The 15,520-nt window shown below is 36.1% G+C and overlaps 1 protein-coding gene across 10 annotated transcripts in view; it reads right to left on the bottom strand.

The window, feature by feature from the left end:
* Positions 1-15,520, bottom strand: part of LOC106871763 (protein phosphatase 1 regulatory subunit 12A) — a 216,364-nt gene that overhangs the window by 98,470 nt on the left and 102,374 nt on the right. For all 10 annotated transcript variants that reach the window (XM_052978463.1, XM_052978462.1, XM_052978465.1 and 7 more), the window contains exons 3-7: positions 8,958-9,076; positions 7,101-7,260; positions 4,622-4,766; positions 2,938-3,012; positions 931-995 (exon numbers count right to left, since the gene is read on the bottom strand). In XM_052978463.1, coding sequence (XP_052834423.1) covers positions 931-995; positions 2,938-3,012; positions 4,622-4,766; positions 7,101-7,260; positions 8,958-9,076 — 564 coding nt within the window. The remainder of the gene's footprint in view (positions 1-930; positions 996-2,937; positions 3,013-4,621; positions 4,767-7,100; positions 7,261-8,957; positions 9,077-15,520) is intronic.

Here is a 15,520-nt window from a genome sequence, read left to right as displayed (position 1 = left end):
ATGCTTCTTAGGTCTAACTTTTCTCTCAAGGTACTTACACTCTGTCGTGTATGCACACTGACATTACACATCCATCGGAGCATATTGGCTTCATTCCTTGTGAGCTTACGCATGTCCTCAGCAGTCACGGCCCATGTTTCACTGCCATGTAACATGGCTGTTCATACACATGCGTCATACAGTCTGCCTTTTACTCTGAGTGAGAGGCCCTTTGTCACCAGCAGAGGTAAGAGCTCTCTGAACTTTGCCCAGGCTATCCTTACTCTAGCAGCTACACTTTCAGCGCACCCTCCCCCGCTACAAACTTGGTCACCTAAATAGCGGAAGCTATCAACTACTTCAAGTTTTTTTTCTCTAGAGTGTGGCAAAGGTTGTTTACAGCACATTTTCAGTGTTTATTGCTCCTGAGCATCTGCCACATACAAAAACTATCTTGCTAGTTAGCCTTCCTTTGATATTGTTGCACCTCTTATGTGTCCATAGCTTACACTGGGTACAACTTATGGAGTTTCTACCAACGCCTTTTCTACAGATCGAGCACAAGAATGCTTGTATCTGTCCAATTTTTAAATCATTATTGAAGAAAATTTAACAAGACTTTGTTTCTACCAAATTTTATAAACTAAGTTTTGCCCAGAAGGGCAAACAAGTTGTAGATATACTGAATACTGACATTGACACAAGGCTACAAATGTTGGGGGAATGGGATCAATTTCAGTATTCAACAGCTACTTTGTTTATTAACTCCTGAAGGGTGACAGCAAGAGTTCACTGATATGATTTGCCAAAAAGAATGTATAATACTTGAAAAAAATCTACAAATCACATAAGTAAACCATTTTTAGAGATTTTTTTTTAACAATGTTTAAATTATATTAAAAAAATATAGTAAAAATGTTCATATTGTATAAGAACCAATAATTAACTAACCTTCGTTTCGGATGAATTCCTTTAGCAACAATAATATCTTTGTGTACAGGTGTTTTATCTCGAAGCTAGAAAGATAAAAAAAAAAATGATCATTTAGAAGCAGAAAGGTAATCATATATTGGTAAAGATGAAGTTAATGCCATAATTAATGTAACAAAAGATCTCAAAATATACATATAATGCAGTATGTAATGGGAAATAATATAACAGGTGTATAAAAGTAAGACCAACTTTTTACTATACTTATTTTGATATCTTAATTTCTATCTTAAAATCCAACATTTCATAAGTTGATAAAATAGCAATTATACATTTTATAGTATTTAATTCAGTGGTACACAATCCTAAATACTAACACCAAAAGAACCAACATGTTTTTATTATCGGATTTCAGTAATACAATGGATAAATTTATTTAATCATACCATCCTACCCAGAAAAAAATTGTGTGGTAAAGTGAAGGATATTCTTGTTATCATTTGTTGTGTGTGAGAAGTGGGAAAAAAAAAAAAAAACTAGAGTCAAGGTTAGATGTTTACAATATTTGGTGTTTCCTTCATGTTCCATATTCATATATCACAGGAACAAGTTATTTTCTTTTTGCTTATGATTCATGCCAATTGCCCCTAGTACATTCCTATGCTAAGAGTGTACCAGGGACAATTTAGACACTAACACTTTATAAAACTGGCTCAGTACAGTATAGAGAAATCAATATAATTATGTATATTGATAAGTAGTTTCAATCAACCAATCAAATCAGCCATTGTTCTCTCACTGCTGTGTAACTGTCATCCCCACTATCTCTCTCTATAGATTTCAACTTTTGGTGTCAATCACTAATTCATCCTTTTATCTTGTTTGTTATCAGTCTTTGCTTCTTTTTCAGTTTCTAGGGCATCCAGTGTCAGCTTTTCTGTCTATCTGTTGTCAATGGGTAGTTTTTTAAACTAAGGTGTTGTTCCAACAAATTCTTATGATGGAGAAATACAGAACCTAACCAAAACTCATTGTGCCCTGTGAAATTGCTCTTGGCAGTATTAAAATGCAAAAGCTATCATAAGAGCAATGCTACTATAGGTTAAGGCTATCACTGGATCATGTGGTTTTGATCATGAGCAAATATGACAAGAAATAATGAAGAGGCATTACAGGATTTGGATTTCCCATAATAAGAATTGCCTTACTGCTGAATGCCATAACTCTTGAGAACCATTCTAACAAGACCAGGTGGCATTGATTAATGTGGCAATATAAACACTTGCAAAACTATATATAACAAACAAGACTTTCTACCCTTCATCAATTAGATGTTTATTCACCCCAATATGCTGCCCTCACCTATACCTAACATTTCAGTGGTTATAATAACAAGCTGAAAATATTACAATCACATCTTAACAGCTTAATGATCAAAAACAGTCATCAATAAGTTACAATATGGAAGAATTTACTTCCCAAAATCTCATTTCTTCAGATCTTTTGCCAAAATAACTAATGTTTCCATTTATCCTTATTCTTTGTTAAAGCATTTCTAACATTTTTTTTTTTTACTTAAAATCTCAGGTTTAACTGTCTTAGTCATCCCCACACACACACACACGCATACACTCACTCACTCACACACAGAATAATTATATTCATTAAATATCTTCCATTTGTTTAATAAAATAATGTTGAACTCAGGCAGTATAAATGTGAGTAGATTGAATAGAGACATTTTGGGTGACTCAATCACAAGAAAACATTGCAAATGTTATCTAAAAAGAAGTACAATATGTATGGAAACTATCCTGGCTGCAAGCAATAAACCACAATGCCTACAACAACAAGATATGCATATACAGACAATGGAGTTATACGAAGACAAGACATACATGAGTACACACACACACACGCACACAATTTTAGAGAGCAAAAGAACATGCACACTGTTCAGCAAATAGATTTCCAGATGGTTATAGAGAATAAGGGAATTCCTAGTGATAGTAAGAGATATTGTATTACCATAGCTTGTTTCTTTTTGAGTTCTTCAAGTAAAGAAAGAAGTTCAGTATCAGCAACATCAAAGGCAGTTTGCCCCTGAAATAATGAAAACAAATATCAAATTTTATGAGAGAGAAAGTAAAACAGATCTTAAATAATCAAACAATTTATATACAAATAATGTAAAACATAAACACACACACCAGCTAAAATTATCTAAGACATTTCGGATCTTCTCTCTGTCTCTGCCTTTTCTACAACCTTCCCTCTTCTGAAATAGCAAGTTCTTCATCTAGGCTCATCATTTAATGTTCGTTGTCCATGCTGGCATGGGTTGGATGGTTTCACCAGAGCTGACAAGCTGGGGAGCTGCACCAGGCTCCAGTCTGATTCAACATGGTTTCTATGGCTGGATACCCTTCCTAACACCAACCACTTTACAGAGTGTGCTGGGTGCTTTTACATGGCACTGCACAGGTGCTTTTATGTGGCAACCCTACAAGTGCTTACACCACCAGAAGGATCTGCCTTAACATTTCTGCTGCAAAGTACAAGCCTTTCTGAATTCAGCAAGGTGCCAGGCATCTTGGTCCTATGTCATCTAGTTTGAAAGGTTCAACGTCCTGAGGTCGTTCTTCAGTACTTCAAATTTGGTATATACATGTAATTTTACATACTAAATCTGATTTGGTGATTCATTTGCTCCAGAAAAATGTTATAGATGTTTAAAGTTTGATCATTTTTACCCAATCTGAACTGCTTGATAGTTATCAGAAAATGAAAGCAAAACATTATAATAAAGTTTTAAACAAAATGAAAGCAATCACATGTCATATCAAGAGAGGAAGAGGGGGCTGCAGGTACGATATATATATATATAGAGAGAGAGAGTGAGAGAGTGTAGTAAATATATATAGAGAGAGGGGTGAGCATAAAAGACAGAAAGAGAAAGAACAGATAGAGAGAAGTAGATCTGGCAATCTAAAAGGTGAGTTATTTCTAGTATCAAATTAAAATTTTTGATTACTATTAACCATAAGCGTTTTCTTTGAGAGTCAGATTTTGAAAATCAAATCCCTTTTCCTCAAGTACACACCATTTCAGAGTCTTTCAGTGATATACACATGCTCATTTATATGTGTGGTGGTGGTAGAAGGTAGCATAAATAAAACACCTACGTTTGGATCTCCTACCCATTGATCCTTTTAAGTCTTCATATACTGCCACCCCATTCTCATTTCACTCCTATTTCCTGTACTATGCTGCTGTACTAATGACAAGTGAAATCTGTGTGTTCAATACTCACTACCTTTCTATACCTTACTTATGTACTGGCAATCAGCTGCACTAATTCAGGTCACTCATTACTGACAAGCATCACACACACTCCATAATCAAGTGTGGAAAGATTTGAACTAAATAATAGCCATTAGTAAGCCAATGAAATAAATACTGATAAAAAGTTAAAATAGGAAATTCTATGACTTTTTTATCATCATATATTGTATTGCAATCAGAGAGAGAAAAGCGCATGAGGATGTTCAATATGTTAAGAAACAATTCTTTACAAACGGTTCAAACAATGGTGGTTCAGAGAGAGGATAAGGGACTAGAAGACTCTGCTATAACATATGTCAGAATGAGGTGAAGCAAGAGAATAAGGAAACAATAAAAAGGTCTGTAAACCAGATAAAAAAGGGCTTACTGCATTGTTTTTTGAGTCCATATCACAGAAATTGTCAGCTAATATTTTGCAAGCTTTTTCCTGGCCCCAGTGAGCTGCTGCATGAAGAGGAGTCCAACCATCTGAGTCTTTGATGTTTACATTAGCTTTTGCTTGGATTAATAAACTACAATTAAAAATAATCATGTAGATTATCAAAAGAAAAAAAGAACTGCATCAAAAAATAAAAAGCTTCAGAACATCACAACATTGTTCTGCTAAGCCCTCCCACCTTCTAAATTAATGTCAGGACATGTTCCTCAGTAAGGTCTCAACCAACTGAGTAATTCTCTTAACTACCATTCCTCAATCATTATAGGTTTGTAAGCAACTATAATGCTTATAACTTATAGTTCTACTTATAACATAGTTCTGTAAGCAACTATATAGAGGCCTTCTGCAAAGGCCTCTATATACACAATCCATTTTACTTCCAATTCCACAATACATGCAGTAAAACTCCTCCGAAGTATTCCTCTGCCAGCCTTGTCACTAGATACACTCAGTCACCAAGGGTAAAAATACCTCCAATCTTTGCAACTTAGTGTAGTAACTGATTCTAATAATGCCTCTTCCAGTACCTTTAAATTTAAACAAGATACTCCAGAAGTAGCCACTATTTTTGCCAACCTTTTCAAAATTTCTCAACGTAGAAATCAATTCCCTTCTCATGAGAAGAGCTTTAGTGTGCTTTGAAATTACCAATTACTTCTTTCATCCTTCTAAAAATCTTTTCTTGCTTATTGATCATTACATCATCCACACAGACATTATCTACTGGGCACCTACTCTTTTTATGTCACTTACTCTTGATAATTCCAGTAAAAGCAAGGTCAGTGAATATGACATCAGCAGTACCTGAAGCTCATCCAATAAGAGAAACTTCTAACCAAGCTGCACACATGGAGTGTATCCAAACTTGAATTGGAAGCTTCTTGCCAGACTGTATTATTACAGCTCATATTGACAGAGCTCTCTCCAACTCGTACACTGCCAACTTTTATGTGCTCCTAAGTTTAATTTGTGTCTCCTACACTCTTAATTCTGCACAAGAACAACCCACTTTCACTTCTGACAACATTCCTATGCAGGCAATATCACTGTTTTCTACTTCCAGATTTCAATTTAGATGTCTCCATGAGCAGAGACTTTTAAAACAAAAACTTTACTAAAGACATAACAATCCAGTCTCAACTGCACAAAGACACATTAAAGCATTATGTCTCACATTGACAACTGAAAATTTAAACTTTAAAATCCATCAGTTGTCATGTTTTACAATCTCTATTTCACATATATATACCAATACAAAAGCTGTGTCCTGTCCAGATTCAAAAAACATAGCCAAGATCAGGTGTGAAACTTCACTTTGAAAGTTACTACTGCTGCACACACAAACTTAGACCATGTCAAAAAGAAGTCATCAGATCAACAGGAAATTTTTACTCACCAACAGTATCTGTTCCTTTGAACTAAATAGCAGCATACTTGATATACCCATTCCTACTCATCTCTTTTGTCAACCCTGCTGTATGTCTATCACCTACCCAGTCCAGCACTAAACACTTCTGTCAATTCCTCTTCCTCAGAACTATAATTTTCTGGAATCCACTCACTCCCACTTTTCCTACAGACATCACTCTTCAGATATTCTGAATCGCATTAATCTTATTAATCTAGGAAATCTTGCAAAGGCTATGGACATTGCCTCACTTTTAATGACTAGCCCATTAAAAAGATACAAGCACTGTCAAAACTGCATTCCTCTACAGCAATGGTCCCCAACCTGTGGTTCACGGACTCCTAGTGGTCTGCAAAGGTAGTACAGAGGGTCCATGAACTACATTCAAAACATCATCATTCAGTATTTTAAATCTGAGTTTTGTCTTTGTTAACGGGGGTGGCCAGATCAACCTCAATGCCATAGCAACTGAAGCAGACAGGTGCAGCCCACCCCAACCTTTGGATGAGCTGGTGCCCATTCTCCCTTGCTATCATGAGGCTTTTTTAGAGCTGGATTTTCTCCGGGAGCATGCCCTTGCTTACCCCCAACCTCAGTTTCTAGACAGGAGTGGTACCAAGACCAAGGCCTCTACCACAATTTTTAAGAAATGTGGTAGAAAACTAGCTCAGGAAGTAGGGACACTACTCCTTGAGACACCTTTCAGAGCCCCCCCCCCCCCATATATATATATATATATTCTTTTATGTGTTTCAGCCTTGAGGCTGTGGCAATGCTGGGGTGCCACCAGTGATATAAAATATATACACACATACATATGGATAAGCATATTAAAAGGGGTCGATGGAAAAGCTTTGGCAAGTAAAGATGTAATACATCAATTTTTGCTTAGATTTTCACAAATATATTGATTTAATTTTCACAAATATGATTTAATTACTTAGATGGTACACCGAAACTACTAACCAATTATCAGGTAATCATTAAGTATGAACTTACTGCATAACTTTGATATAGCCCTTTGCTGCTGCTACATGAAGAGCAACAGCACCTGTTTTTGCATGAGGCCGCTCTGTCACACAATTGGAATTTAACCATTGGTTAGCATCAGAAAGCATCATTTCTTCCTCTTCTCGTCGTGCTGCTTCAGCATCCACACCTTAAATAAATGAAAATAATTAATCAAAATTTATTTAGAAAGACTTACAGAAATGTATATAATTGTGTTGTAGAGGTAAATTCTTAAAAATCAAGTCAATGATTTGGTATTTTTCATTCTGAAGAAAATGCTGGCATGAAATAATAGAATCTGATAGAGGAGTATGTCAAAGGGACATGGAAATTTCAAACGCCTATGTGCATCAAAATCGTCATCATCCTCCTTTAATATCTGTTTTCCATGCTGGCAAAGATTGGACAGTTTGACCAGAGCTAGGAAGCTGCACCAGGTTCCAGATTGATTTGACTTGGTTTCTATGGTTGGATGCCCTTCCTAACACCAACCACTTTACAGTGTGCTGAGCACTTAACATGCCAGCGAAACAGCTGCTTTTATGTGGCACCAGTATGAGTGCTTTGTACATGGCACTGACACAGGACTCTTGCAAGCCAATCCTCTTAAACAGGAGACGCTGCCTTAACACTTCTGCTGTGGAGGACAGGTCTTTTGGAATAAGGTTGACCATTACATATATTTTACAAGGGTTGCATTTTCAAAAGGTAGAGATCTCATGAAGATCATATCACCATAAAAGTTCAATTGACAAAGATTTGCAGGTGGCCCAAGTTGAGTGACAAACACTTTTACTATTTTACACCCTTTTTTCCATGCTGTCATTGGTTGGATGATGTTTGTTATTGCAGGTTTGAGTTCCTGCTACAAATATGTTGATCATGAAATAAGAGTGAAACTACATTACCGTTACTAGAGTTGGTCTTAACTAGGATATTAATGTCATCTACATACCTACTGAAAAAGTAGAAGAGTTGTGGACTGTTCTGATAAGGATTGCTTAAGTTCTCTGTCCCACCAGGTCATGAAGAGGCTGGCCACATCTCCAGCTACATCAACACCAATGGCTGCACCTTCAACCTGCATATATAGTTTCTTGTTAAACTTTACTATGTGGTTCTTCAAGGTGGCTCATATGCTAGCCCCTATTGTATGTGCAATCATTCCTTTCACCTGATTGTTGTTCTCAGGGTCTTGGGTGGGTATGGTCCAACCACTCCAGTGCTCTGCAGTGCTTTTCTTCACTGCTTAGGTGATGGTGGGTGGTCTTCTCCTCTGTGCCCTGGTGGTGCAGAATCTACCGAGGTCATTGTCATCTAAATAGTCAGTCATAGCTTAGTCCCTCATGTTGACTGCACAGAACTCTACTTCACTCTCACAGATTATCTCAATGCATTTCTCCACAGCAAAATCTATGTCTATAGATGGGTAGAGTGAAATCACATCCATACTACCCACTACACAACCTGTGAGGTCGTTGGAGTGGTTGCAAGTACTGATTTTACTGAGGAGATCCTCCATGCTCACACAAACATCTAGGGACATTACTATGAGAGGAAATAGGATAGTTTATAATGGCTGGAGATATTCGCTCTGCAAACTGGTCGGGTTGGGGGCCCTATGACAAAGTTTACGTAGGGTTGATGGTCTTTGCATAACCCATATAGTGTAGGAACATCATTGTTGGATGCTTGGAAATTGTGTGCAGTTTGTTCCTTAGGTTGGAAGATGCAAGTCATTGATTGAAAACAACAAGAAGAGATTGGTTGAAGTGGAACTGAATAATGGTTATGCTACGAAGTATCAAATCAGAATGTACTCATACATCAAAAATGTAAACTTACCTTGGCGATTCATTTCTTCTAGAAGCAACTTTTCCATTTTGTTTTCTTCACATATATCAAGAGGAAGATCGCCATCATTGTTAACAGCAGCTATATTGGCACTGGTGCTGATAAGATATCTATCAAAATGGAAAATATATGTGATAAGTAATACTAAAAGCAGTCTTTACAATATAAGCTACCGACAATCAGATCAGTCAAAATACATCAATCTATCTTGGGAGTAATTAATGCATTTAAAAAGCCTAAATCACAACTAACTGATCCAATATAACTGGTGGTGCCCTTTGAAAATATTTGAAAATTTGTGGACATCATGAAAGGTATTTTTATTCAGAAATTTTAAACTATTTATACTATTACATATCCAGTAAAATCACTAGCCTTTATATTGTCATCCCATTTTTTTTAATTGCATAAACTTGGTATAAGAGAAGGTAGTAATTTTACTTTGTCCTTATTCTTAGCGCAAGTTTTGAAGAGTGCAGTTCGATTTTGATAGTTATTTTTCCAAAGCTATAAAGTGATAAAGGAGCATGTTTGGCATATTTTGCTTTAGGAGTTCAGTAAAGCCAACAACGCAATGGAAAGTGCAAGGAATATTAATGCAGTATATGAGGATCAGAAGATAAGTGTAAACTAATGTCAATGGTGGTTTCAGAAATTCAGAGCTGGAAATTACAGCCTAGTAGATGAGCCTCATCCTGAAAGATCTGGAGAGCTTAACAGGGACATCCTGCAAACCCTGATGGAACAAATCCCATTGTAACTGTTGAGAAACTAGCAGAGAAGCTTGGATTTAGTCATTCAACCAGTCCAAGTCAGCACTAGAAGAAAAACGACCATCTTTGATTTCAAGACGAGAGGTGTTCTTCCACCAGGATAATGCTTGACCACATACAGCGAGGATGACATTCCAAAGGCTGGATTAAGATGGGAAAACAATGCCCCACCCACCATATTCACTGGACATTGCTCCATCTGATTATCATTTATTCTATAGTCTTCAAAATCATTTGGACAGAAAAAATATGAATTCTGTAGATGAGATCAGAGCAGTACTGGAGTAGTATTTTTCATCATGGACAAGTGAATTTTGGAAGAGGGACCTTGCAAGTCTACCAGAAAGATGAAAGAGTATTGTAGAAAATGAAGGAGAGTATATTTTAGATTTGAAAAGAATTTTGTTTATCTTAATTTCGAAAAATAGAAGTAGTATAAAAAAACTGCAATATTTATGGGATGACCCAATATGTGTGTGTGTGTGTGTGTGTGTGTGTGTGTGTGTGTGTGTGTGTGTGTGTGTGTGTGTGTGTGTATATATATATCTGTATAAAATCATCAACATCTTTTAACATCTGTTGTCCATGCTGGCATGGGTTGAACAGTTTGACCAGGGCTGGTAAGCTGAGGGGCTGCACCAGACTCCAGCTTCATTTGGTATGGTTTCTACAATTGGATATTCTTATTAACGTCAACCACTTCAAGAGTGTAATGGGTGCTTTTATGGGCCACCAGCACGGGTGCCACTTGCATGACTCCAGAATCTACCACGACTACAATTTCACTTGGCTTAATGGGTATCCTTCTCAAACATGGCATATTGCCAAAGGGCTCAGTCATTTGTCATTGCCTCTGTGAGACCCAACGCTTGACAGGTGCCAGATGTCTTTGTGAGGCCCAACACTCAAAAGGTGCTTTTTACATGCCAGTTATGCAACACTGGGCACATTGCTTTCATGAGGCCCAATGCTCAACAGGTGCTTTTTACATACCATTATATATATATATATATATATATATATATATATATATACAAGAATAAGGGCAGAGAATCGTCAATTAATAATAGAATTAATAATTAACAATCCTGCCAAGTAGTTCAGTATGAAAAAAACCTTTATCGGTAAGACTATTTATCATTATAAATATACAGGGATTAGCAAATTGAGTTGCTTCTCCAACATACTGAAAATTTAGAAATAGCAGTCAAAGAACTACTGATTCCAAACTACAAATTTGGAAGCTGGAGTCTGGTGCAGCCCCTCAGCTTACCAGCCCTGGTCAAAGGCTTGTTTACGCTTTTCCCTCCGGTTTTTTGTTCTATGTGTGCCATAAATATCGCCATCCACTTTAGAGAAAATTTGTAGTTTGGAATCAGTAGTTCTTTGACTGCTATTTCTAAATTTTCAGTATGTTGGAGAAGCAACTCAATTTGCTAATCCCTGTATATTTATATATATATATATATTAGAAATGATCTAATTATAAATCTCACAGAGAGACTTAAGCAGCAGTGTTACGATAAAGCAGTTGTATACTGTCAACTCAATGTGACAGTCCCAATAAGGGAATCATACTGCCGCTATTTAGCCCTAGGATGCTGGACCGCTTCCTGTCAGCCTTGACACATTTCCTGTGTCCTTATATTTGCAAGGGGGAGACAAGCACTCCCACCCAGCCTAGTCTGCATTCAGGGACATGTTTCTGAGTCATTGCTCATCATCAGCCTGGAGTAGCACAACCAGGTGGCTGAAGATGCCTGTCAACCTCTCGCAAATATATATATTTCTAGTGAAAACACATTCACTGATTACAAAAATTAGAAATGATCTAATTATAAATCTCACAGAGAGACTTAAGCATGTCCCTGAATGCAGACTAGGCTGGGTGGGGGTGCTTGTTTCCCCCTCGCAAATATAAGGACACAGGAAATGTGTCAAGGTCGACAGGAAGCAATCCAGCATCCTAGGGCTAAATAGCAGCAGTATGATTCCCTTATTGGGACTGTCACATTAAGTTGACAGTATACGACTGCTATATATATATATATATATATATATATATATATATATATATATATATATATAATGGATATAAAACAGGTATTGGGTGAGACATACATTCATTCTATTTCTTTTCTACTAATCTATCACAACAGGTGATAACAGAAAGGCAAACAGATTAGTATTTATGCAGAGAAAAGAAACAGAAACTTCAGGTTTGTTTAGCTTGCTTTCTCTCTTCTCTATGGGCATTAATACAAAAAGAACACAAAAATTACATGTTATTAAGATGGAGCCTACGAAATACAAATCTTGAACAGCCACCAGCAAGATCTTGACTTTAAACTTTCCTTTAGTCAATGCTCTAACCCAAAGGGGAAAAAACAATGTTGCCGAACTGAATACAGTATACAGTCATTTCACAATTGAGTGATTAACAGAAGAAAGTGTGCTATGTTAAAAAACAGAAAAAGTAGTTCTAAATATTCAGAAGAGAATATCTAGATTTTCAAACCCTATCTTGCCCAACAAGTTAAAATTAATGTAATGCATGTATAAGTGTTTCTGGCAGCAATTGCAAAACAGATTACCATAAAACCAATTAATAGCACTTTAAAAAAGATAAATTACTAATTAGCATTGATAATCCAAAGCTTAATTTCAAAATCCCATTACAAAACTAGCGGTGATAGCTGCTGTAATAAAAGACATTTTTATTGCTCCTAACCCAAAACACAAACATACAAATACTATTATATAAAAAAAAAATTCCATTTTTACAAACAGCTAGGAAATAGGTATAAAACTCTAATGAAGCACAGGTGTTAAAAACATTGAATTTTTATGCTGTCGGTACACTCTAGTAGATAACGGTTTGTACATCAATATATATACATATACACACACACTCAGGTGAGTATTTATCACAGTTGTCTGATGGACAGGAACGTGAAACTGAGTAACAGCTGTGATAATTTTGAAGCTTTAATAAAAAAAATATGTCTGTCCATGTCCCACCACTGCTTGACAATTAATGGTTTGTTTACATCCCCATAAGTTAACAGCTCAGTAAAAGAGGCTGACAGACCTAAGTACCAGACTTAAAAATAAGCACTGGGATCAACTTGTGTGAGTAACCCCTTCAAAGTAGTACCCTGGCACAGCCACAGGCCAATGTGTGAAACAAGTAGAAGATATCCTTATTACACATTAACAGAGTAAACACGAGAGATCCAGATCTTTAAAAACAATAGTAATTGTAGTGTTAACTGAAGGAAATATGTTGGGAAACAAAAACAGACACACTAGTCACTTTTTGAACATTTTATTTCCTTATTTTTACTCTTATTTTTATTTCCTCTCATTCAAATACACACACACACTCACAAAAAAAAACAAAAACAAAAACAACTTTCTTGCATTATTTATAAATAGTCTGGAGGTTTCAATCAGATTTTGCATGTAAGAAAATTGACTGAATTTGAATTGAATTATTTTAGTACCCAATCATTCTTAACATAAAATGAACAGGTTAAAATGCATGTGCTTAAGATTTGGATTCTAAGAGCTTGTTTTCTTAAATACTTCTTATAATACTACAACAACAAAAAAAAAGAACAAGAAAGAAAAACCTTCATAACTTTATAAACATGAGAGACCATTAAGAAAATAAATAGAAGCCATATCTTTTATCTTTCACTTGTTTCAGCCATTAGACTGTGGTCATGGTGGGGTATCACCTTGAAGAACTTTCAGTCGAATGACTCAACCACAGCATTTATATTTTTAAGCCTGGTATTAATTCAGTTGGTCTCTTTTGTGGAACAGCTAAGTTACAGGGACATAAACACATCAGTGCCAGCCATCAAGTGGTGATGGGAAACAAACAGACACACACATGCATATATATATATATATATATATATATATGTATACACACATGCACACACTAACACACAACAGGCTTCTTTCAATTTCCATCTACCAAATCCACTTGCAATGCTTTGTTTGGCTTGAGGCTATAGTAGAAGACACTTGCTATGCAGTAGGAGACCTCAAACTATGTAGTTGGGAAGCAAACTTCTTACCACACAGCCAGGCCTGCAATTTCTTTTTTCTTTTTTTTTTACTTGAATTTTAGGTACAGAAATTGAACCAAATAACTGAGAGCAGGGAGATTGACATTATCCACTTCAACATACAACCTTGGTCAATCTAGTGTGTGTGTGTGCACAACAGCTTAAAAAAACAAAAATTCAATACAAGGATCCTATTGAATTTCGTCATGGCATCTTGTTTATGAAGTTATTAGAGTTAAAGTCTTAGTATAATACATCATATAGCCTTAATTAAAAAATTTGTCATGTTTTCATAGACCTCTGTTACTGGACACTAACCATATCATTGCAATAACACTAATATTTTCAATCTCTCACCATATTTCATTAAGTACACACACACACACACACACACACAAAAGCCTCATTGTGTCATATAAATTGTAGGTATGAATAGATATTATTTAACAATAGTCTCCATGCACTTTAGAGTTTCATAGACTTAAAGAGCAAAACTAGCTCATCAGGTATTTGGAGATCAAGTAACAGGAAATGAGACAAATTCAAGATGGCTTTCTAGACTTAGGGCCTGCCTCTGTTGGTTAACTTAGATCATATGTTATTGGTTTAAAAGTGACATCAGATCTAATCTTTGTTTCAGGTCCGCATGGATAATTTGGGTCAATTGTCCATTTAATCTAAAAGTTTCAACTAACATAATTAGGAGCTTCCAGGCAACTAATTAAGAAATGCTTTGCTAGAACCTTTAAGTATTGTAAGCTTTTCAACCCCTACAATATCAAGGTCAGTTACTCCTGCTTAGAAGACTCCTGCCCAAGATACAGTACAGTGGGTTTGAACATGAAACCAAATAGCTGCAATGCAAACTTTGTAACTACCCAGCTATAGCTGGAGAGGACTGAAACAAATGGTTCTTTTCAAACTATCTAAAACATTTCTCTTATAGTCAAAAGACAGGAAGGCGGGAAGTATTCACAAACCCCGACTTGGCTCAAATGCTTGCAACAGAGCGGACTCTACCAAAGGCACCCAAGTGGTAATGCCAAAGAATGTTGATTCTCTGAAGGATAAACCTACACCAACAATTGTAGTAGTTTTGTAAATGTATCTGAGTAAAATTATTTCCTCTGCATTTTCATACACAAAGGAGAGAGGAGGACTGGGAAAGGAATGGTTACTGATCAGGTGATAGAACTTGGGTTAAAAAGTGTTCAAGCTTTACATGTAGATTGGCCATATGGTTGATAAGAAAAAATTGGTTTGTAACTTCTACCAAGAAAGCTAAAGACTGACTACTTGAAGTGTGCATAACAAATTTATACTTTAAAAAAAAGCTGCTTTCTGAAATTCAACTTAAAATCATCATTTAGCATCTGTTCTATACTGGGGTGCATTTGGCAGTTTGACAAGGAACCAATGAGTTAAAGACTACAGTCCTTGTCACTAGAGTACAATGCACATCATACTCAAGTGTCTGCTTTGGACTGGTTTATACAGCTAGATGTCCTTCCTAATGTCATCTGTTTAAAAATCAATAATTCAAAATGCTCAACCCCTTTTGACTAGAGAGTAAGTGGGTGACTAAGAGCTAGTTCAATTCAAAAGGCACAATAAGAGATAATAAATTATCTGCCCTCCCCACATTTGTTTTTTTAATCTAACCAGAAAAATAAACATGAATTTAAGAGAGATGAGCCAA

The sequence above is a fragment of the Octopus bimaculoides genome, chromosome 2, assembly GCF_001194135.2.
Source record: "Octopus bimaculoides isolate UCB-OBI-ISO-001 chromosome 2, ASM119413v2, whole genome shotgun sequence".
NCBI lineage: Eukaryota > Metazoa > Mollusca > Cephalopoda > Octopoda > Octopodidae > Octopus > Octopus bimaculoides.
This window is presented reverse-complemented; position numbering and strand designations above follow the sequence as displayed.